The sequence below is a fragment of the Zalophus californianus genome, chromosome 4 (genome assembly GCF_009762305.2).
Source record: "Zalophus californianus isolate mZalCal1 chromosome 4, mZalCal1.pri.v2, whole genome shotgun sequence".
In the NCBI taxonomy this organism is placed as follows: Eukaryota; Metazoa; Chordata; class Mammalia; order Carnivora; family Otariidae; genus Zalophus; species Zalophus californianus.
This window is the reverse complement of record NC_045598.1, coordinates 26700382-26723815: the sequence shown is the minus strand read 5'-3', so window position 1 is coordinate 26723815 and position 23434 is coordinate 26700382. Positions and strand designations below refer to the sequence as shown.

Below are 23434 nucleotides of genomic sequence, written 5' to 3'. Positions count from 1 at the left end.
GACTGAGGGAGGCCATGGCCCTTCCCTGCAAGTCCATCTGAGGGGAGACGTGGCCATACCTCAGAATCCCTCAGTTGATGGGATAGTGACTAGGAAGGCGAGAGTCATGCACATGAAATTTTCAGTAACCCTTGATGAGCCAAGGAGTCATATACTGATGAGTGGCAAAGTTCTGCCGATGGGTGGTCATTGAGCTAGTGCCTGGGTAAGCCTGAAGGGCCAGGCTGGGGCTGGTTTCCCTCTGTTCCATGACATCGGAGGAAAGAAGGACACAGGAGGATAAGTGCTTAAGAAATGGAGATTGTCGAAGAAACACTGGTGTCCGAGGATACAGTCTTCTTGGTGCCGTGGGATAGGAGCCGCTTGTTAGGAACTTGAAGATTGGGATGAGGAGGGCCTGGAGGGGACAGACTGACAGAGAGTGCAGGATAAGGCAAGGTTGAGTCGTGCAGGGCAGACTTCCTGGAGGCTGGGAAAGGAGAGGCATCCGTCCCTCCCCTGAATCTCCTCCTGCTCCCCAGTCCTGGAGAAGATCCGCAGTGCCGTGGGCAGCACACAACTTCTCCTGTCCCAGAAGGTTCAGCAGTTCTTCCGGCTGTGTCAGCAAAGCATGGTGAGTGCCCATGGGCTGGAGCCTACCAAGGGTGTATATCCCTGGAGGTGAGACCAGGTGTTTGTGCTCAAGACGGAGAGGCCTGGGCTCTTTCTTGTCTCCCTGCCTCCCACCCCCCAACCCCACTGTCCCGGGCTGAGCTTCCTGACGGGGAGGGTGGATGGGGCTTTCTCTGGTCTTGGCTGGGGAGCAGATCTTCCTGACTGGCCGCCTCTCCTCTGTTTCCCTCCACTGAAGGACCCCACTGCGTTCCCCGTGCCCACCTTCCAGGACCTGGCGGGTTTTTGGGACCTCCTGCAGCTCTCTATTGAGGATGTGACCCTCAAGTTCCTGGAGCTACAGCAACTCAAGGCCAACAGCTGGAAACTCCTGGAGCCTAAGGTAGGGGGAGAGTCCCTTCAAGCCAAGAGGCCAGACCCTGGAAAATGCCCTTCCCCACAGAGGGCCTGTGTGGGGAGAGGAGGGGAGCTGAGGGCATTCATGGGCAGCAAAGGCAGTCCTGGACAGGTGAGGGTGATCATCTTCTTCCAATACGACCACACTCTTGGTCACTGCCATCTGCTTGGCCCTGTGCCCATCAGTGCCTGAGCTGCCAGAACCCTGAGGTGGCTGCAGCCCCCTCAGACCAGCTGTAGTCTGAGGGAGCGGAACTAGAGCTTTCAGAAGAGGGGCTGCCCTTAGCTTGGAGCTAGGCACGGAGGGGATCTTGGAGGGCCTCACTAGACGTTGTCTGTGATGAGGCCCAGAGGCCTGGTAGCGAACCCCCATTGCCCCGCGTGAGTCGGGGCCGCGCATTCCTCCCGACTGGGGGGAAATCGCCCACTTCCCACCCACGACCCCAGAGGAGCGATCGATCACTCGGATGCGAGTTGTCACGAACGGCGCCACCAGGGGGCGCCCGGATTCGTAATTTTTAACAAGACCTTGTCCCCGGCACACCTGGGGCTTCTGGCCGCCCTCCCGCGTGGGAGCCGCGCGGTGTTCGTCCCCTGGGGCGGCGGGGCGCGAGTGGGGGACTGGCGGGGGGGGGACCCTGCCCCCAGACTGAGTCGCCGCCCCCTCTCCCGGCAGGAGGAGAAGAAGGTCCCTCCGCCGATACCAAAGAAGCCCTCGCGGGGCCGGGGCGTGCCGGTGAAGGAGCGCTCCCTGGACTCGGTGGACCGGCAGCGGCAGGAAGCGCGCAAGCGGCTCCTGGCGGCTAAGCGCGCCGCCTCCTTCCGCCACAGCTCGGCCACCGAGAGCGCCGACAGCATCGAGATCTACATCCCCGAGGCCCAGACCAGGCTGTGACCGGCCCGGCCCGCCCAGCCCGGGCCCGGGCCCGCGGTTTTCTACCCGTACTGTACACCCAGCGTCGAGGTCACTGTGAACGCGGGCCGCCCCGTGCGCCCGCCCCGCCGGCACCGCACGCCCCGGCCCCTCCTGCCCGTCACACTCTCGTGGGTTTTTTACCTTCCTGACCCCACGCGAAGGAGCCCGGGCTGGGCTGGGGGCCGTGCCTCTCCGCCCTGCGCCCCCACCTGGACCCCCTTCTCTCCTGGTCCGACGCTTCGTCCTCACCACCTCCGCAGGGGCACCATCTCTGCCATTACTTCCCCCACCACGGGCCAGGCCGGGCCGGGTCCCCCATCTGGGCTCTGCGTCCCCCTCTCCCCCCCCCACCCCGCGGGGCTGGGCTTCGTGGGGATCAAGCTTCGTGGCTTTTTATGAAGAATCCCGAACCCCACCTAGGAGCCTGCCCCACCCTCCCAGGGGCTCCACACTCAGCCCTCAGCCCACCGGGCCCAGGGACCGCAGTGGCTGGACCAACCCAGGACCAGGGCGCCTGGGCCTCTCCCCTTTCCCAGCTGATGGGGAGGGGAGATGGGGCTTCCCCTCACCACACCTGTGGCTGTTCCCACATCCCCTTGAGTATCCCAGGAAAAATAAAACGGCAGAACTGCACTCGAGCCCGCTGCTCTCTCCAGGAGCCACCTCTGCCCCGTGCATGGGAGCCGGGAGTGTGTGTGTGTGTGGGGGGGGCAGGGAAATGGGGGGTGGGTAGGGGAGTGGGGGGAGGGGAGGCCAGGAGCCACGCTCCGTTTGGGGAGAGTGTGGTAACCTGGGCCAGCTGGGGCAAAGAGGATTCGGCCCCCTGGTGGCCACAGAAGGACCTGAGCCCTCCTGGAGCGGCCCAGGGGCGGTGAGGAGGGCAGGGTGTTTTCCTCACCACTCCTAGTTCAGTCCGTTTTTGTCTTTCTGCCCCCCAGTGCTCCCAGGCTTTCCTGCAACCGGGCAGGCCAGAGCCCAGTGCCTGGCCCACCGGCCTGTGCTCAATAAACAGGGAGTGCTGTTGTTCTTAGACGCGGATGGATACTGGTTTCCCTTCCTCTAAGGGTCCCGTGTTATCTCTGTTCCGCTCCTTCCTGATCAGCAGCAGAAACGCTGTTCAATTTAGTGTTGTCACCTTTTCTGATGCCTTCTCTGGGTGGGCACTTCGGTGGCGGCCCAGGAGGAGAATGGAACTTTCCTGGGAAGCTAAGTAGCAACGCCGCTGGTAGTGATGGCTAATGTTTATGGGATGTTTGCTCTGGGTCAGGCGGTGGGGTGGAGGGGGAGTGCTTTACATGAATGTAGCTCATCCTTAGGACAGGTGAGAAAGCTGAAGCTCAGGAGAGGTTCAGTGACCTGTCCAAAGTCACAGGCAGGGCTAGGAGTGGTGGACCCAGGTCTGTGTCATGCCAAACCGGGAGCTTTTAACTCTACAGCTTTCAGAGTCCAGAGAGGGTTTGATGGCAGCCCCCACCCGGTCTGGCAACCCCATCCATTGCTTGGGGTTGATGTGTCACCCTGAGGCAGGAAGAAGAGCCATCCAAGGCTTCGACTGCCCTTCTGGGCCACACTGGACTGGACAATTCTCATTCATTTATTCAGCAGCCATTTATCAAGAACCAGTGTTGGCACTGGCCAGCACCTGGGAGATAGCCCTGAACGAGTGTAATTTCCACTCTTATGGTGCTAACGGTCTTATGGGAAAAACAGACAAGTAAACAAGCAGTTACAGAATAAGGGTGAGTGCTGGAAAGAGCCACTGGAGGAGGGCCAGTGCTGGGAAGAATGTTCCAAGCTCAGACAACAGCTATGCAAAGGCCAGGAGGAGAGGGAGCATCGGGAGTGCAGAGGCATGACCATGCTGGGCTTTTGGGTCAACTTGAGGTGGGTGGGCCTGCGTCCCCAGAGCCGTGGAGAGCCACGGAAGGGTTTTGAACAGGAGAGGGGCATGAACAGCTATTTTACAGGCCAGCGTGCAAGACTGCTTGAAAAGCAAGAGGTCGTACACACACACTTATATGAGACCACTGGAAAGTGGAGAGGAGCCCCATGTGATCCAAATTCCCGAAAGTGAGTCAGCTTGGAGCTGATCCCACACAGATTCCTGGGCCCTGTCCAAGACTGTGAATAGACTCTCTGCCCCCAAATGAGTTTTTAACAAGTGTGCCAGGTGATTTTGTTGGACAGCCAGGTTTGGGAACACTTAGGTTGGATGATCGTCCAAAAGTTTCCACTGGAAATGCCCATTTGTCTATTTCCCCTAGACTTGCGGAGCCTTTAGCTGGGTCACGTCACTTCTCTGAGACTGAGTTTTTTTCATCTCTAAAAGGGGGACGTGGGCAAGGCTTGTACTAGATGATACTCAGAGCAATCCTTGAAGCCGATATTGTTGTTACCACCATTTACAGGTGAGAAAACTAACACTCTGAGGTCTAAACAACTTACCCCAAATCACAAAGCCGAGAAGTGGCTGAGTCTGAGTTTAACCTTCTATACTCTACAGGTTTTTATGGCTCTATGTCTTTTCCTAGAAACTGGGCCACATTTCCCAGGACCAGGAGGTATAAGGGGTGGGCACAGAGGAGCAGGGCAGCCCTGAATGAATGTAGTGGGCATCTTGCTACAGACTGACATCTAAATCTCCCCATGTGGAGCTGATGTGGTGGGGAGTCTTTGGATGTTGAGGGCTGGGCAGTTGTACTGGGCTCCATGGACAAGTGAAGGATTAGATCCAGTCCCTGTGCTTTTCAATTGCTCCCAGGTGGCCATAGTCAGGCACATAAAGAGAATGGCACATACAGAGGGAGGCTTCTCCCAGAGGGGCTGAGGATACCAAAGGAGGAGGCCTCTTGCAGTCAGTTGAGTCTTTCTGCAAGAGGGGCCTTTTGAACTGGGTCTTGCAGGATGAGTTAGAGTTTTGCAGCAGAGGAAGAGAGGGAGGACATTCATTTCAGGCAGAGGGACCAGCTTGGGCAAATGCATGGTAGGGTATGTCTGTGTGTGTGGGATCATGGGAAGAGCAGAGACTGGAGGGTGGTGACAGGCTCGGACAGAGGTATAGAGGGCATAGAGGAGATGTGGCCAGAAGGGACCCGTGTTCCAGAAGAGAGGGGGTTTAAGCTGGAGATTTCACATTTTTTTTTAAGATTTTATTTATTTGAGAGAGAGTGAGAGAGCAAGAGAGAGCAAGTGTGCACAAGCAGGGGGAATGGGAGAAGGAGAGGCGCAGGCTCCCCACTGAGCAAGGAGGCCAATGCAGGGCTCAATCCCAGGACCCTGGGATCATGACCTGAGCCGAAGGCAGATGCTTAACTGACTGAGCCACCCAGGTGCCCCGGAGACTTCATGGTTTTATTTAAACTTTTGAAAGGCCCTTTGGCTAAGAATGGAAATGGACTGGAGGGAGCAATAGAAGGCAGTGAGACCATTGAGGGAGTTGCTTAGGTAGTCCAGGTAAGAGATGAGGATGATGAAGAACTTGAGAGACATTCAGGAGACTCAGGTGCTCTAAGCTGGGTTTGGGGAATAGTGCAAAGATGAGATTTTGAAGATGTCAGTTAGGTTTTTGGCTTAGTGAATAAGTAAAACCATAAGTGGACATAGATCATTACAGAAGGAGGAATCAATTTGGGGAATACTAAACATACCAGTGGCCATTTACTGAGCACTCAGGAGGCGCCAAGTACCGTGCCAAGCGTTTTATACACATTAGGTGAATAGGACTCAGAACCACCCTAGGGGATGGGTACTCTCATTGCATCTGCTTAAACAAAGAATGTAAACAGCTTTTCTGAGATTAGCAGGCAGCAGGGCCAGGATTTGAACCCACTTTTGATTCCTAGGTCTGTGCTCTCAAGCCCCACTCAGTTCTGCCTGACTGAACTACTAGCCATCACTTGAGACTCAGCTCAAGGGCAGGTTCCTCTGGTGAGCCCTCCCTGATTCTTCCTGGGTTCCTCCTCTGCGCTACCCATGCATGCTTCTGCTGTCACGTTTCTCACACTCCCTGGACAGTTTGTAGAGCCCTCTGCTTCCCCAGCGGTTGGTCCGAGAACTCCTGAAGGCAGGGGGGGTTCTAGTCATTTTTGTATCCCCAGTGTCTAGCACATGTCGATGTTCTAATGCTAATTGTTCTAGGCAATTCTGTTCCCTTCTCTTCTCTACACATTCATCTAGGGAACAAGTGCTGCTAATAATGGTTTCTCACATATTTCTCTATACTGTTCTTTTCTCTCTATCTCCGCTGCGAGAGCTTAGCACTGACCTCTTTGAGATCATAGAGGAAGGGCATCTAACGTGATGATGCAGTCTAGGAGGCTTCCTCTGGAGGTGTCCCTTAAGCTCGAAAAATGAGCCAGAGCTACTTTGGTAAAGAAAGGTGGGAAGGGCACTCAGGTAGATGAAAAAGCATAATAAATGAAGGCACAGAGGTCTGAAACAGTTTGGTCTGCATGGGGGAATATGAGGGGTTTAGCCTGTGTTACTAAAGTAAATATGCGTGGCTGAGACTCGTGGAACAGAGGTGAGAAGGTAGGGCCAGTGGGGGCATTCCAGAGCTTGAGCTTTGGTGTTATTTTTCTATACAGTTGACCCCTGAACAATGACAGCACTAGGGGCACCCACCCCCCGAACAGTGGAAAATCCATGTATAACTTTGACATCCCCCAAACTTAACTACTAATAGCCTACTGTTGACCAGAAGCCTTCCTGATAACATAAACAGCTGATTAACACATATTATGTATGTTATATGTATTATGTACTGTATTCCTACAATAAAATAAGCAGGCGAAAAGAAAATATTATTAAGAAAATCATAACAAAGAGAAAATATATTTCTAGTACCATTCTGCATTTATTGAAAAAAGAAATCCATGTGTAAGTGGACCCACACAGTTTCAGACCCCTGTTGTTCAGAGGTCAACTATACCTGATAAAATAGATGTCTGTACAGGGCATAGTGGGGACACAAGGGGAGTGAATACTTGTATCAAGGGGTCAGGCAAGACTTAGATTTCATTATATTTCAGTTCTTTGTATACTGAGAATAGTACCATTTATTTCCCTGTTGCTATGTACCTGGCACAGCACTTAACATGCATTATCTTATCAAACCCTCACAACATCCTTTGAAATAGATGTTATTACCTTTATGCGTAAGAGGGAAAAGAGGCTCCAGCAGATTAATAGTGTTCCCAAGGTCACATGGCTAAAAACTAGCCCAGATTTGAAGAGGTCTCAGAGTTCTAGACTATATCCTGCTAAGGAGATCTTCTTGAAGTTAAGGAACATGTCTTTTGTTTTTGTGTGTCCAGACCTAAGTCTTAGAGACGCCTAATAAACATCAGTTGAATAAACGAATGGATGACCTTCCACTTTCTCCACGCGGAAAGCACGTGCTGACGTCACTGGGAAACTCTCCAGGCCACGAGGGGGCGCAGTCCTCATCTCGGCGCAGCGGGTTCCGCTGCGGACTCTCAGCTTCCTCCGGTCCTTTGGAGCTCAGCCAATCGGCGCGCTCCGAGAGAGCAGGCGCCGGTGGGCGGGGTCCCGGGGCCAGGCCCCGCGGGCAGCTGGGAGAGGCGACGTCGGTGCTCCAGGCGAGCGAGCAAGGGAGAGGGCTCGCTCGCGGGCAGGCGGGCGGGCAGGCAGAGGGCGGAGGCAGGACCGTGGAGTGCGGGCTGCGGCGCAGGTGAGCACGCGGTCCCAGCGGGCAGCTCCCTTCCCCGGAGCGGTCGCCGGGGCCTCCCGTTGTCCGGGTGACGGCTCCTGGCAGTGACCTCTGAGTTAGGGAAGGGTGATTGCGAGTGTCCGCTCCGGCCCTGGCTGGGCCTGACAGCTCTCTTCCCAGGGCTCGGAGGCCGTGTCTGGGCGCCCAGCGGAACCTCTGCGGCCAGGGCTTCTCGGCCTCAGGCACGTGGGTGAGAACGGACGCTGCCGAGGCCACGAGCTTGGTGGCACCGGGAGCCCAGAGGAGGGAGAAGGAAGGCTAGATACTTGGGACTCGGACTTCAGTTGCGCCCCCATCCCCGGGCTGGGCTCGAGTGACGGTCAGGGCCAGTCTTTCCACCCTGTCAGGTCTCCTCTGCTCTTGTTAACAGTTCTTAAAATCTCGGACTGCGGCTTCGGGTTTCGTTGGGCTTCCGGGGGCGTCCGCACAAGGGCAGGTTTCCTGGCAACCCACTTGACCTTTACCGGGACGCTCAGGCTTCCTCTGTGCGGGGCTGGAAGGAAGACGTTCCAGTATTTGCGGGACGCTTTTGCCGCCTTCGTTTTCATACTCTGGGGGTGAATTGTTAGGGAGCATTTAGCTTCTTCCGATCAGCAAAGTAGCCCGCTGTATTCCTGCCGCCTTATGAGGGCGTGGGGGTGGGCGACTGCTGTGGTTTTACACTGGTGCGTTGTTTGAGCTGTCATTCATTCATTTAACAAACTTTTTGGGAGCACTTTATGGCAGGCAGGGCAGGAAGGGTGGGGGATGGGTAGCACACAGTGGGGGCCGCACAGATGTGGTCCTTGCCCTCTTGGGGCTTAAGTGTTTTGGAGAAATGCAGACAAGTGGGGTAGGGCCGCCAGCACAACGTCTGTCACAGAGAAAGTGGTTCTAAGTGTTGAATAAATGAACTGACGTATTTGGGAATGATTAGAATGTGGGCAGGACAACGGAGAGAGAGACCTTTGCTGCATATGGGAGATGATATGAATTGTGGACTCGTGTTTGGTATTTTTTACAACAAATTGGGGATCTGAATGGAGAATTGCTGTTTAGGGTAAGTGTTCACTTATAGAGAGCTTGCATAAAAGGTAGGAAAGAAAAAGAAGTATTAGGCTTGAGGTTCTTCAGGATTGTTTGATTTAACAACGTCTAAGTCCTGTCATTTCTCAAATCTCTGAGTAATCTTAGAGTTTGCCAAAAGGGATGCTCTTCCAGATAGTGCCATGCCAAGTTGGTGGAAAAAAATGGCAGGAAGCGCTCCCCAAGTCCAGGATTTGGACAGAAACAGCACACCTATCTGCAGTGTGTTCTTGCCACTAGAAAGAGCACAAGTGTTGACGTTTGGAGAAGCCTGGATTCAGAAGCAGTGGTTCTGTCACTTCTAGTGATCTTGGACAAGTTCACATAATGTCCTTGAGCCTTTGTGGCCTTAGACACAAATCTGGGCTAATAATTCCTACCTCATAGAGGCGTTGTGAAGATCAGGTGATGACCAGCGGGTGACTTGTCTGGCATAGGGGCTGGTGCAAAGACAAAGGACCCAGAGGCGAACCTTCTAGCTGCTGCAGTTTTTTCCCTGATAATGGCCCCTTATAGTCTTGGGTCCACAGAGTGCTGGGATTCCTCCAGAGAGAATTGGAACCAAAGAAAGAATCATTTTATCCTTGGTGAGATTTCAGTTGTACACTTTAGACTAGAGATAGCCAAGATGGAGAAACACCTACAGAGGTGCAAATGAAATGAATGATCTTTTAGTTGGGACTTTGGGGCAAGTTACTTAACCCTCTGATAATACCATCTACCTCATAGAGTGGACATGAGGATAAAAGGAGATACTGTTTATAAAGTGCTTGGCCCAAGGAATGGTACATAAGTGCTCAATAAATGGTAGGTATTATTATGATAATGTGAGTAATTTTTTTTTTAAAGACTTTATTTATTAGAGAGAGAGAACAAATGGGGGGAAGAATAGAGGGAGAGGGACAAGCAGACTCCACACTGAGTGTGGAGCCCGACTCGGGGCTTGATCCCATAACCTTGAGATCATGACCTGAGCTGAAAACAAGGGCCACCCAGGTGCCCCGGGAATAATCTTTGATAATTGTTAATGATAATAGTCATGAGACTAAATGGCCATTAGAGTGAACCAATTTGTGTGTTTCTGTATTTTTTTGGTGTTGTCTTACTTCATTTCAGGACGCTCCAGGGCCATTCCACTTTTCTCCCCCCTGCCATGGGCTTGTACAGTGTTGTTTTGTTTTTGTTTTTTTGTTTGTTTTTACAGAAAAATTCAAGACCTATCACGTTCAGAGTATGAATAATGCGTTGGTGATATTTTTAGGAGTTTATTATGCAAATAGGAGGGTATGGGTTTGGTTGAAGACAATGTATTTTGAAAGAGGTTTGGCCGGCAGTTTTGTAAAGTATAGGTATGTCTCATTGTTAGAAAGATCAAGTTCAGAATAGGAAAAAAATCATTATCTAAAATCCAGAATGGTTGAGTAATGGATTAGGGTTTGGGCCATTTAAATAGACTCCTTATTCTTCTTGTGAGGTAAAGGAACTATTTCTCATTATCTTGGACCAGGAGAGTCACAGTGGGACTATACACAGTGGGAAAAGTGTGGCTGGCTGTGTTCATGGAGAAATTGCATAGAGCAGGGAAGGGCTCTTTTCCATCCCTGAAATGTTGGTAAACTGTGGAGGGAGGGCCTGGGGCCAATCACAGGCTTGAATCTTTGTTAGGTAGGCTCAGAGGTTCCCCTTTTGGGGAACACTGCCAAACATGGTCGCATAATGGTCAGTGAGTATAGTACATAAAATAGAGATCCTTCCCCTTTTCCCTAACAGTCATGTCTTTCAAAATTTTCTAGATTGTTTCAGGGCCCTAACTGTTGCCTAAGCAGGGTACCATCTTGTGGTACTCTGCGTGGGGTGGGTGCTTGGTAAATTCTGCCAGGCTGCCTGGTAAATGGAGAGCCTTGGTGGGTTGTCCTCATTCGGTGGGGAGGGGGATGCTGGTTTCTCCCTAATGCTGCCTTGTGCTCTTCTGCAGATGTCATGTGGCCTGTGCTTTGGACCGTGGTGCGTACCTATGCTCCCTATGTCACATTTCCTGTGGCCTTCGTGGTCGGGGCTGTGGGTTACCACCTGGAATGGTTCATCCGGGGGAAGGATCCCCAGCCTGTGGAGGAGGAGAAGAGCATCTCTGAGCGCCGGGAGGACCGAAAGCTGGATGAACTGCTAGGCAAGGACCACACCCAGGTGGTGAGCCTTAAGGACAAGCTGGAATTTGCCCCTAAAGCTGTCCTGAACAGAAACCGCCCAGAGAAGAATTAACGAAGGACACAGAGCCCCATGGGTCCTTGTGTGGGCCACGACTGGCCCTGCACCATGTCTACCCTGCTCCAGAACCCACATTGGATTTGCTGTGTCGCTCATTCTGTCCCTTCCTGTACCACCCAGCCCCTCACACACCGGCTGCCCTCACGTTGCCAGGCGGACACTCGAGCCGCCGAGGGGCCAGGGAAGAGGAAGGCCCTTGAGGGTTCTGGCCTGAAGGCTGCATGTGTTGTATGGTGGCCGAAACTGCTCAGGCTTCTGCGCTTCTGGGCGCGCCGCGGGGAGGAGTGTCATGAAATGAATGATGGCTGTTTCTTTGGGGAGGCACTTTGGCCTCAAGTGGGAGTGGCTGGGGTTGGGGTGCTGCCTTAGGGATGCCTACATGCCTAGTCCCAGTGTACACTGGGAAGAATTCAAAAAGCTACCTGGCTCCCTTCACTAGTTTGCCCTCTTCTTGTACTCATTCTCCCGGAAATCCTGTCCTGTCAGCTCAGGAATGAGACTCCCTGGGGAGGAAGGCCTTTTTCTGTTCTTGGAAGCCCAGGTTGTTTACCTTGGGACAGGTGAATTTGCTTGAAAACAGTCACATTTTTCACCACCCCGCATCACTGTATGGTACAAAACGATTAAAGTGGCATCTGAGAATCATATTGATCTCATCCTATCTTCCAGATGGTGTTGGAGTCTCCTTAGGAGTTATGCAAATGCAGGCATTTCAGGGTCGGATAACATTGACCTTTAACCAAGGGCTCATGGGCCCAGGCACTGAGTCCTGGGGGTGCAGGTTCCGAGGAGCCTTTTTATCATGATGAGAAAAGGCTTATAGGACCTTTCAAAGTGTGAATTCAGTGTAGACCGGGGAGCTTAATAGTTGCTATCAAATTTTTCAATTATACACAGGCATACATTTTCCCCTATAAATGTAATATATGTACATTAAAGAACATTTGGTAGAGATTGATAAATGGTCGCCCCCCACTCCCTGGGCTCCAGTACAACTAAAAAGGTAGCATTTATTACCTTTCACTAATTCTTTTTTTTTTTTTAAAGATCTTATTTAATTATTTGACAGAGAGAGACACAGCGAGAGAGGGAACACAAGCAGGGGGAGTGGGAGAGGGAGAAGCAGGCTTCCCGCTGAGCAGGGAGCCCCATGCGGGGCTCGATCCCAGGACCCTGGGATCATGACCTGAGCCGAAGGCAGACGCTTAACGACTGAGCCACCCAGGCGCCCCTACCTTTCACTAATTCTTGGCATAGTTCTTTAAGTTTTTTTTTTTTTGGATTTTTATTTAATTATTTGAGAGCGCAAGCGGGAGAGTGCATAAGAAGGGGGAAGGGGAGAGGGAGAGGGAGAAGCAGACTCCCTGCTGAGCAGGGAACTTGATGCAGGGCTCAATCCCAGGACCCTGGGACCATGAACTGAGCCGAAGGCAGGTGCTTAACCAACTGAACCACCCAGGTGCCCCGTTTTTTAATAATCTTATCATTACTGTCCCTTTAATTTTATATTCCTTTTTTTAGTGTTTCATATCATAATCATTTTCTGTCTTATCACATGGTCTTCATAATCCTAGTTGTTTTTAATAGCTGCATAATTGCCCATCAAGTGGGAATAAAGCATAGTTTGTTTTTAATAATTTCCCAGTTGCTGGACACTTGGGTTGTTTTTGATTGTTCACTAGTGTAAATATTGTAGTGACTGTCCTTTATAACTTCTGCATTTGGGGTGGAGTAAATGGCAGGACCAGCAAATGGCATTTTGGATGAAATGGGATGAGCAGTTTTAAGGGTCTAAATGTCTTTCCTAAATGGCTTCAGGAGTTTATACTAAATGCTGCCGCTTAAGATGTTCCTGGTGCTGTCGGAAGGGCAGTGAGAGCAGGGGGGCAGGAAGAGGCGTGAGAACCTATTGTCTCATGAAGTCCACTGACATTTAACCTAAGTGAGCAAAAGGAAGTGAGGAGCGCATGATGAAGGATGCACTGTCTTTAAAAGTGGGGGAGGTTGTCTGTCCTGCTTTCTTATCTCAGGATCTGAGGCCTGATGGTGTTAACAGGTGGGTGAAGGTGGGATGCCTGAACAGGTAGAGATGCTCCTGTGGAATGGGAGGAGCTGGGAAGATGTGGAAGGTGGTGGCCAGAGAGGAGCAGAGCGGAAGTGGCTAGTGGCTCCTCCTCTTTCCCTGAGGCTAGGGGGTGCGCTGAAATGAGCCGCTGTTGCTTTTTAGGGAATAAATCTGATGGGGAGTGGAGGGGATGAGTGCCCGCTGCTGAGGTAAGGATGAGATTTCTGGTTCTGAAAGGATGTTCCAAGCTCAGCTGGGTTAGTCACTGGCAGGTGGGCGGGCCTCAGGGACAGCTCAGTGCTGCCGCCCCGTGGCCGTCCTGAGCATGACCAAGCCTGGCATCGCTTCCCTGGGCTTAACGAGGAGTGACAAAGCCATGAGTGCACAGGGGTCAGTCGGGTGACTCCAGTGAGCAGGCCAGGAACTAGAAGGAGGGGCCTGCCTAATGGGGGCGGTGGCCGTGCGGCCTTCCCCAGTTTGTGCTGCTTGCCCAGTGATGCCACATTTTTCAGTTTTTTCCCTAAAAGGTGCTAGAAATTTAGATTTTTTTTTTTTTTAAGATTTTTTTGTGTTTGTTTATTTGTCAAAGAGGGAGCAAGTGAGCACAAGCAGGGGGGAAGGCAGAGGGAGAGTGAGAGCAGGAAGATGCAGGGCTTGACCCAGGACCCTGAGATCATGACCCAAGCCAAAGACAGATGCTCAACCAACCGAGCCACCCAGGTGCTCTCTGGAAATTTAGATTTTTGGGCATTTTTTTTGAAACTTGATTTTTAAATGTTGGCATTTTATTTTATTTTATTTTATTCTAAGCATGCTCACATACCCATGGGGTTAATTTGACCCACTGGCCGCTGATTTGTGACGTCCCAGACTGCCCTGTCCTTCCAGTGAAGTCTGATAGGTATACATTTTTTTTTTTTCTAGCAATCTAACAACTTGTGGCAAATATTAGGGCCCAGGAGTGGTTTCTCTTGAAACACTTTTGGGTGTTGTGCATGTGTGTCGTTTAATATCTGTCTAAGTAGAACACTGGGGGACAGAAAACCTACAGAAACAACAGCAACAGAGTTTTCCCCCAGCCTGAGACATGTTTGGATTTGCAGATCTTTCAGGGTAAGCTGTCACTGCGGCTGTGCCTCCTCCCAGGGCCTAGCCACAGGAGCCCCATCTTTGGAAACCCAAGTTGCTCTCTTCCAGCCGTCTCACTTTATGCCTCCTTTTAAATAATTTCATCTCCTAGGGCTTTGCCCTCACTGACTCTCTGCCTCTGGCAAGTCTATTAATATCTGCAGCTGGGTCTTTCTTTCCCACGGCCGGTTGGGACCTGCTGCCTCGGGGGGGCGTGGACATGGTGTGTGCTTTCTTGCCTCTGCTCGGGTAGCAGGGTTTCTGTGGATGTGGGCAAAGGCAGGCTGAGCTTGCTGGGATGCCCCAGGGCACTGGTTTTCTTCCATGCTTGCTGATTCACCTTGGAGGCATGTGTCCCTTTTTATGCGCTGGCCCAGCAGTCACGCTTCACTGAAACACATTAGTAAGTGGAGGCGCTTGGTGCTCTTTGCTTGGTGTCTGCCCCCCCGCCCCCCCCCACCTTGGGTGTTTTCCCGGCCTAGAGATGGTGATGGCTTTAGAGCGGGGTTATCCTGTCTGAGCTGGGTAGGAATCACTTCTCTCCCCCCTCAGCCGCCCAGTGTCTGGTGCTTTTCCACTCTCTCTAGAGCCTTTCCTGTGCCTGTTGCTGTGTTAGCACAAGTCAGCTGGGAGGCCGCCAGAATAAGCCTGCCAGGGAGCCCTTTGACTCTTGTCGGCCTCCCAGGGTTCCAGGCTGGTGGGGCTGGTGGCCGAGTGAAACGCTCTGGGCTGGGCCTCCCTGGAGCTGCCTGGGAGCTGGGCAGCAGAAATGGAAGAGCTCTTGTCTTGCCTCCCTTTTCCTTTTCCACTTTGATGGGGGTGCCTCTGCACTGGTAGAGTGGCGAGCCAGGCCTTGCCGGCAGAGTAAAATAAAGTGCGCTCTGCAGTCTGACAGACTTGAGTTCTGATTCCTGCCTCAAGGACTAGCTGACCTTGGGCAAGTCAACTTAGCCTTTCTGAGCCTCACTATCCTCATCTGTCAAATGGGGATAAGAATACCCATTTTTGCCGGCTTATGTAGTAAGGCTAAGGTAACCTATGTGAAGTTTTTAGCAGAGTCCCCGGCAACCAGTAGGTGCTCAGTGATGTTAGCTGCTTTCATTTGGCTATAGGAAGAACCTCCACTTCCAGCAACAGTGGCGTGTATGCTTGTGATCCTGATGAAGTGGAGATCCGGAGGCAGGAGGAGCCTTGGCCGGGAGAGTGATGACAGGGACCCTCATAGGCCTGGCAGTGGAGGGCTGCTTAGGAATACTTTACAGAAAGGACCATGTTGCATAAGAACCCAGGTGGCCAGACCTCGCTAAGTAGGAGTTCCATTGGTGCTGTCTGCGGGGTCAGAGATGGAAAGCGGGGAGCGAGGGGTTGCAGAATGCCCAGGAGTCACGGAACCGGACAGGTAGAGGAAAGAGCTGTTGATTTGGGGGCAAGGAAACTGGGTGACCTGGGACATGACCTTCCACTTCTCTAGGCCTTGGCTTCTCTGCCTGCAAACCAGGGATGTGGGTGTGCTCCCTGCTGATGGCATAAAAGGAGGGAGAACCAGCTCCGAGAGTGCTTGGGAAATGTCGGGTGCTAGATTCTAGCCCAGTGAAGCCTCACTGTTAGCGCATTGGGGTGGCAGCCAGTCTGGGTAATGAAATTGAAATAAATGCTCTTTTATTCCTTTTCTGTCCACAGTCTCTCAAAGTATTTGCTAAAAAGCAGTCTTTGGGATGTCGGCTTTTCAGAATAAAGAAGATTATCTGGATGCCCCTCCCATAGCGTATGATGGGTTTGCTGAGAACTCCGCCATCTAGTTTGTGACTGGGAAAAGTCCCTTTGCCTCTCCAAGCGTTCTCTGTGGAGTGGGGTTAGTTCTACCTCCCTCGCGGAGTTGGGATGATTGAGGGGATGTTTGTAAAACCCCCAGCATGGTGTTTGGCCTGGAGCCCATCCCCCCTGTCCTGCTTCTCAGGCTGTCTGTGACTTCCCCACCCCCTCAGGGGTTCGCTCACCAGCCTGTGGCCACCCTCCTCTGTCCGGCCCACATCTCCCGTCCCCACTTCAGGGCTCCCATCATCTTGCCTCAACGTTCGGTCTCTCCTGGGAACCTCTTCCTATTCCCGCCGCATCGCCCTTCTACAGTACATCTTTGTTGAGGTCACTGCTTGAAGACCTCCATGGCTACTTTCATCCTCTGGCCCCAGTCTCCCTCCTGTCATCCCCGGGGATGGAAGCCAGGCGCTGCCTCTTCCTGAACACATCGTGCTTGTTCAAACCCTGATGCCTCCGGGGGCACCATGCATCGTGCCTCCTTGGCTCCTTGGCGAACTCCTATTACGCTCTAAGAGTTGACACGAGTAGGTCCCTACCTGCTTTCCGAAGCAGGGGCTGCCATTGCCTTCCTGCTGCTCCAGCCCTGGGGTCATGCTACTGTGGCATTTATTACAAGGCACTGTAATGGGGGTGTGTCTGTCCCCCGCCCAGACTGTGAGTTCCTCGAGGGCAGGGGCCATGGCTTAGGCACCTCTCTGCCCCTTGCAGAGGGCCTGGCACAGAGTCCTTTCCAATAAATGCTGAGTGAATGAAGAGGCCCCTGAGTGTGATTCGGGGATGGAGCAGGTACTGGGGCTGGGCGTGGAGATGAGCCCCTACAGGGAGCAGGGCTGCCCACAGCCTTGAGCTCATGGCTGCAGTGTTTGGCTGTGGCTTTGCCTTCCCCAAGGCAGGTAATAAGCTAAACCCGAAGGAACTCCCCCCCCCCCCCCCGCTTAAATTTCCCAGGGGAAGAGGGGCTTGGGCAGAGGGCAGGTTTCCCCACTGGGTGGGACCTGGCCAGGCAGAGCCCATGATGAATTTGACCCTGATGACTCTGTAGTGGGGAACAATGTCCTCAGGAAAGCATTCAGGAAACCCTTCGTGTAGTAGTGATCAAAGCTCTGCAGCAGCTCAGCGGGGTGGATGGGGACTCTCCAAGGAACCAGCAAGGCCCTGGGTTGCAGCCCAGAGACTCACTTAATGTCCTTCCCAGATGGGGCTCTCCCTCAGCCTCCGCAGAACCATGGGCCAACACGGGGGACATGGAAATCCTGGGGAGGCCTGGGAGTCTGAGGGAGCCCCTGTTTCTGGAGTGTCTCTGCTTTGTCTGCATTTATCCCTTAGGCCTGGGAGGGCGGGAGGGCTGATCAGTGAGGCGCACTTTAGTTTCCTCATTTCTCCTCAAAGCTGATGTAAACCTTCCCGTATTCACATGAAGCCCCTTTCTTTGTCCCTCATCCCCAAGGAGTTCAGTCAGAAGGGAGAGAAGCGCTGGTTCTCCTCATGCTAACAAAGGGGCTCGGAGGCTCCAAGCGGGAAATGGCTCACCCCAGATAACACCAGGAATTCTTGGCAGAGCTGGGCTTGTAGCCACCCCGTGCCCCCTCCCCCTCCCAGTTTATGTATTGTCATCACACCAGACTGAGGTCAGCTGGCCTGCAGACTGATTGACTTGATGAGGGAAGCACCCTTTGAGTGCCTACTGGTCAGAGGGCCCAGCTCGGGCCCAGCTCGGGCCCTCTGTGGGCGGATCCCGGGACTTGCCTCAGATGGAGGCTGCTGCCTGCTTCGCCTGCCCCTTCCCGCTTTCATTTTCCCTGTATGCAGACCAAAGATAAACCTTTAGGGGTAGCGCCGCCTCTCGGATGCTCTCCAGACTGCTTTCCCCACGTGCGGGAGGGTAGGAGGTCACAGTCTTTCCCACAGATGGAGTTCTTTGTGTTTATAGTTTGGTCAATTGATTTTTTATCTACTGTGGTCCCTAAAGTCTTGTCCTTGGCTGGCTGTCACCTCCCTGACATGTGTTGGGGCCTCGAGGGGCTCAGATCCCAGCCCTCCCTTTCCCCTCCAAGAAACTCAGCTCTGGAGTTAGGCTGTTTGGGTTCAAAGCCCAGCACTGCCCCGTGTAGCTCTGAGGCCTCTGCCAAGCTGCTTGGCTTCTTGGGTTCAATCCCATGTGTCAGATGGGCTAATATGGGACTTGCCTCGGAGGGTTATTGTGAAGACTAAGGGACAACATGCAAGGTGTTTGGAACAGAGACTCACTGATAGTTAGCGCTTGGGAAAAGGTAGTTATTATTTTTTTTAAAGATTTTATTTATTTATTTGACAGAGAGAGCCAGAGCAGGAACACAAGCAGGGGGAGTGGGAGAGGGAGAAGCAGGCTTCCCGCCGAGCAGGGAGCCCAATGCGGGGCTCGATCCCAGGACCCTGGGATCATGACCTGAGTCGAAGGCAGACGCTTAACGACTGAGCCACCCAGGTGCCCCGAAAAGGTATTTATTTTGATTGGTAGTTTTTCCATTCCATGCAGGTACTCTTGCCTCAAGACCCTGTTCTCTCTCCGGGCTGTAAGAGGGAGTGTAGAGAGGAAACAGGACTACAGTAATGCTGTGGCGGGGGCGTCCTGATCCTCAGCCCTGAGGCCCTTCGGCTTTGCCATTGGATGCGTCTCTGCTCCCTGCCTCCCCCACTCCCCCAGTCCCTTGGCATCTCGAGGCATTCCCCCGGCTCCAGCTGAGGCCCCGACACCCACACAGCCTTGCCTTGGTCAGCTCACTGATTGGCCTGCGGGCAGATGGAGGTTTCTGGAGGGGGCTGTAGAAGCTGGGCATCCGAGGGCTAGGGCCAACCTGAAGGGGGCCTGCCGGGGTTATTGTTGCAGCAGCCCAGCTGGTGGTGTATGAGGAGGAAGCCCCCCCAGAACCCTCCTCCTGATCCCCCAGCCCAGGGGAGGGTTGCTGCAACACAGAGCCACAGGCCAGGTGGCCTAGGGCCGCAAGTCTGAGATCAGGGGCCAGCAGGGTTGGCTCCCTCTGCGGTCTCTCTCCTTGACTTGGGGGTAGCTGCCCACTGCTACTCTTCACACGGTGGTCCCTCTGTGCCTGTGACAGCTCCCTGAGGTCTTTTGTGTCCAAATCTCCTATTCTTAGAAAGGTTGGATTAGGGCCCACTCTAATGGCCTCATCTAATTTAATCACCTCGTTAAAGGCCTTCTCTCCGAATACAGTCCCAGTGTGATGTACTGGGGGTCATGGCTTTAACATAGGAATTTTGAGGGGACACAATTGAGCCTGTAACAGGAGAGTAGGGCAGCGGTGCAGAAGAGGCTGCTTCTGCCACCGGGGAGAGCCTTGGGCAGGGGGTACCCAGCCCCCTGAGGCGGGGCCCCGCTGGGCTCTGGTGCTGCCCTGGTCCTGGGTGAAGCTGGTGCTGGCTTCCCCCGACTCCCCTCCCCAAGAAGCCTTAGGGTAGGAACTAAATGCCTGGGGCCGGAAGACTCTGTGAGCTGATTATCCCTGTGGTCTCTGGGGTGAAGGAACAGTCAGCGGGCCCCAGGCACGGGTCCTGTCCTTCCCCTGCCTTATCAGAGCCTGGACGCCCTTCCGCCTCAAGGCAGCCGCTCCAGGCTGGGCCGTGGCCCCAGGCTCTCGCAGTGGGGGCTGGCTTTGCGGGGATCATTCCGCTGCCCTTGTTTTAGCTGAGCTCTGCAACTCACAGTAGTACCCTTTCAGGTAGGGAGTGGTGGAAAGGCACAGAGACTCCGAGTATCCCTTCTATTATTTTTCCAGAAATAATTTTTTTCCAGAAAAAACCCACCTGCCTGATTGGGTAGGTTCACACTGATATTCCCATAAAGACTTTTTCCTTTGAGCTCGTGTGTTTTTTTGATAAAAGCTGAGCAGGGTGGGAAAGTGACTCAGATGTTTGCTGGGATTCAGAATTGGCCACAGATAACAAGCCAGCACCTTGCCTTGGCCTGGAGCCCACCTCCACGTCACTTTTTATGCGGCCCCATTAGGTGGACTAATGAATATTTTAGGGGCCTCTGATGGTGCGCTGCCCTCCCCCAGCCCTCGGTGTGTCCCTCCAGGTTCTGCAGCCCTGGGCAGAGCCAGCAGTGCGGGCAGGGGTGATGGATGCTTCAGGACAGGCTGCCAGCCACCTCCTGCCCAGCTAAATCCATGAGTCCCGGGATTGCGATGTTCCCGGCTTCTTGGAAAAGAGCTAGCGGACAGCCACCCTGTTTCTCCTGCAGACCTTTTTTCATCTCAGGCACCTGAGGCAGACAAATCCCAGCCAAGAAGAAGGAAACAGGCTTGCTCGCTGAGCTCCTGCAGGCGAAGGAGAATAGTGGTTGGGCTGGGTGGTTCACCATATCTCACTTAATCCTCCCAAGCTGCCTGCAGGGCAGGGGTCATCTCCAGGGAAAGGAGGTAGAATCTGAGACTCAGAGGCTAAGCCACCCTCGAAGTCACAGGTGAAGGCAATGGTACTTAAGCCCAGGTCTCTGGCTTCCGAGTTCTTTTCTACCCCAGGGAAGCTGGCTGTCCCTCCTGATTTCACTGTGCCCTTGGCCTTTCTTCTCCTGGGACAGGGGAGGGTGGAGGGTGGGAAAATTGGTGAGGGCTTTCTCCCCTCCTTTCCATCCCCAGAGACCTCTTAGTTCTCCCCATTCCTGGACACTGTGGGCCTGGGACTCCTCAGCAGCTGAGCTGTAGCTCTCAGGTCTCCAGTGGCCAGGGGGGAATGAATGGGTTGTCACCCTTTGACCTGTCCTGCCTACCTCCACCCCCCCCCCCGCCCCCCGCAGGCAACCACAATGGCCTGAGGCTGATTCAGTGCCTCCTTTATCGACAGTGGAAAACAATACTCAGAAGCAGGCTGCTGGCGGGGTGGTGCAGCCCCCTGCCCTCCCTAGCGTTGCTTCACCAGTGCCAGGAAGCTGGGGGAGGACTTCCAATGTCGGGGATATGGGGTGCAAGTCCTCAGAGGGTGTGTGAGAGGAGGGGGTAAATGGTACCTTCCCCATTGCCTTAGACCGCAACCTCTCTCCCTCTGCCAAGCGAGGCTGGGGGTAGTATGGCTCCAGCTCTCAGTAGCTGGGGGACCCGGGGCCAATGGCTTAACTTCTCCTTGTCCTGAATATGAGGCTCTACTACCAGTGTCAGCAGGTAATGGAGGGAAAAGCTCTTTGCCTAGTGCCTGACTGCAGAAGATGCCCAGGTGCATTCACTCCTAGTTGCCTCTGTCTTGCTCTCCCTGATCAACCTCTGTGGGGAGCCAAGGTGTGTGGGGAGGTACGCCCAGGGAAAAGCTTTTCTCGAGTCTAGCTGGAGCCTGGAGGGAGAGGAGGCCTCCCTGCTCTCTTGCTGCCCTGGGCTTTTTGTGACACAGAGGAAGCCGAAGGAATCGTGACCATCCACCCTGGGAAGAGAAGGTTGAAGGGGTGACTGAAGGAGCATTTGTAAGACTATTGAAGGTTATCGTTTGGAGTAGAACTGTGTTCAGTGTGCACCAGAGGAATGTGAGGAGACCCGGGAAAGTCTTTACCAGCAGAGGCCTGAGATCCTGGAATTGGGGGGTGGGGGGCTGTTACTGAGGAAGGCCATGCAATCTTTAAAAATAGGTCATTTTGTTCTGCCTGGGCTTGGGTGGGGTTTGGCCAGGAGGTGGAGGAACTGGTTAGAGGGCAGCAGAGAATTCACCCTTGAATCAGAAATGAGGTGAGATGGGTGACCTTGGGGGGGGAAGAATTGAATCCTGCCCGGGCCCCCCCGGGGGGGGGGGGCAGACAGAGAAGCTCTACCGCTACCCCCGCCCCCAGCCTTGCCGAGCTGTATTTTCGGAGACAGCACAGGAAGTGGGCCTTCACAATGTCAGGATACAGGAAGCTATCGGACTATTGAAGGCCACTTCCTGTGAGCTGGTCATTCACATACATTTGTCACCGGCTATCAGGCCTTTTGGGCCCTGCCATTGTCTGGAGGGGCTGCGCAAGCCGGGGGGCCGCCAGCGGAGGCTCTTGGACACAGAATGCACTATTGTGCCGAACTGGCAGCACCCCGTGGGGTGGGGAGGAAAACGGTGGGTAAGAAGGGGACGCCTGCCTCTCATTGTCACTGACTGCACAATGGGGTTGGGGGCTGGGGGCTGCCTCTGTTCATGGGAGCCTGAACTTCTGGGAGAAGGGATAGATGCCTGCATCAGGAGCCTGGCTTCGGGCATGGTGCCAGGCAGAGCTGGAGAGGAATTGAGGCCCTTTATCAGCGGTGCTGGGTTTTCCAGATCTCTGCCAAGAGCCAGTGTGATCTAAAACGGGCTGGGAGTCAGGCAGACCTAGATTTTGAAGTTGCACTCTACCCCATCACCTATGTGACTTTGGGCAGGTCGCCCCGCCTGTCTGTGCCTCAGGCCTGCTCCTCTAAACTGAGAATAGTCGTCACCACCCCATACGGATGATCAGTACTCGAGACGGTCTGTCGAAGTTCTTAGCTTGGTACCTGGCACAAAATGAGATGTCTAAGAAATGTTAGTCCCTTCCCCACCCTCATCTCCTTCCCTTCCAGCTCACTTCTGACCCCCCGTCTGGCCCGGCTGCAAGTGAGCAGACCAGCATGTGCAGGGGGAAGGTGAAGAGGTATTTTAATAACAGCCCGGACAAAGCACAGCTCTGCCTTCCCCTAAGCCAAGAATATCAAATCAACTGTTAATTATCCACACTAATGGATGGCACAGAAGCAGATCATTTGTCTTTGGCCATGTGCCTTTGGCCTTATGTGTGAATCTGGGTGTGCCTGAGTTCTACAAATTCACCTCAGGTCATAGCATGAAGTCGTAACAGGGCAGCCTGAGCTCAGGAAGAGGCAGGTTAGGGGACCGTGGGCAGCCCTTGGCCTTGCCCTGCCCCGCTCTGACCCGTCAGCGCCAGGAAGGGGCACTTTGTTCCTCAGCTGTGTAATGAGGTGGAAAACCAGGGGCTTTGAGGCCAGACACTTAGGGTCAGACCTTTCCTCTGGCCTTAACTAACTGGGTCACCCGAGGCAGGTTATTAGACCTGACCTGTCTGAGTCTCAGTGTCTTTTATTCCTAAGGTGGGGATGATCGTATTTACTTTGCATGGTTTCTGTGAGGAAGAAATAAGGTAATACATATACGCCTTTCTTTTCTTTCCCTTTCCCTCTTGTCCCTGTCACTTCAGCCCTACCCTGAACAGAGAGCCATTTCTGATCGCTCCTGGCACACAGACATGGTGAAATGTTCGGATCTCAGAAGGTTTTACTGCCCTGCCATGTGCAAGAGCCAAGACTCCGCTGTCACATATGGTGACCACTAGCCGTGGGCAACGATGACAAGTACAAAGTAATGAATTAAAACTACACATTCGCTTCCTTACTAGCCACATATAGCTGGTAGCTACTGTACTGGATATCACTGTGGAATGTGCTACTGGACA

General features: G+C 53.4%; 2 protein-coding genes across 11 annotated transcripts in view; both read left to right on the top strand.

The window, feature by feature from the left end:
* The window catches only part of DLGAP3 (DLG associated protein 3), a 63106-nt gene extending 60554 nt beyond the window's left edge, over positions 1-2552 (top strand). For 6 of the 7 annotated variants that reach the window (XM_027600302.2, XM_027600638.2, XM_027600368.2 and 3 more), the window contains 3 exons: positions 522-613; positions 851-994; positions 1685-1903. In XM_027600302.2, the coding sequence (XP_027456103.1) occupies positions 522-613; positions 851-994; positions 1685-1903 (455 nt within the window). Of the gene's footprint in view, positions 1-521; positions 614-850; positions 995-1684 lie in introns of all 7 variants that reach the window. The other variant, XM_027600722.2, reaches the window with a different exon arrangement.
* A 4909-nt stretch (positions 2553-7461) lies between these two features.
* SMIM12 (small integral membrane protein 12) lies at positions 7462-11630 on the top strand. 4 transcript variants are annotated; one of them, XM_027572164.2, is made up of 3 exons: positions 7464-7616; positions 9450-9527; positions 10696-11630. In XM_027572164.2, the coding sequence occupies exons 2-3, from the start codon at positions 9503-9505 to the stop codon at positions 10977-10979; spliced, it is 309 nt and encodes a 102-aa protein (XP_027427965.1). In that variant the 5' UTR covers positions 7464-7616; positions 9450-9502; the 3' UTR covers positions 10980-11630. The 4 variants fall into 4 exon arrangements, with proteins under 4 accessions (XP_027427977.1, XP_027427965.1, XP_027427984.1 ...); XM_027572172.1 differs by lacking the exon at positions 7464-7616 and adding an exon at positions 8441-8694; XM_027572176.2 differs by lacking the exon at positions 9450-9527 and having other exon boundaries at positions 7462-7616.
* Positions 11631-23434: the final 11804 nt, after the last annotated feature.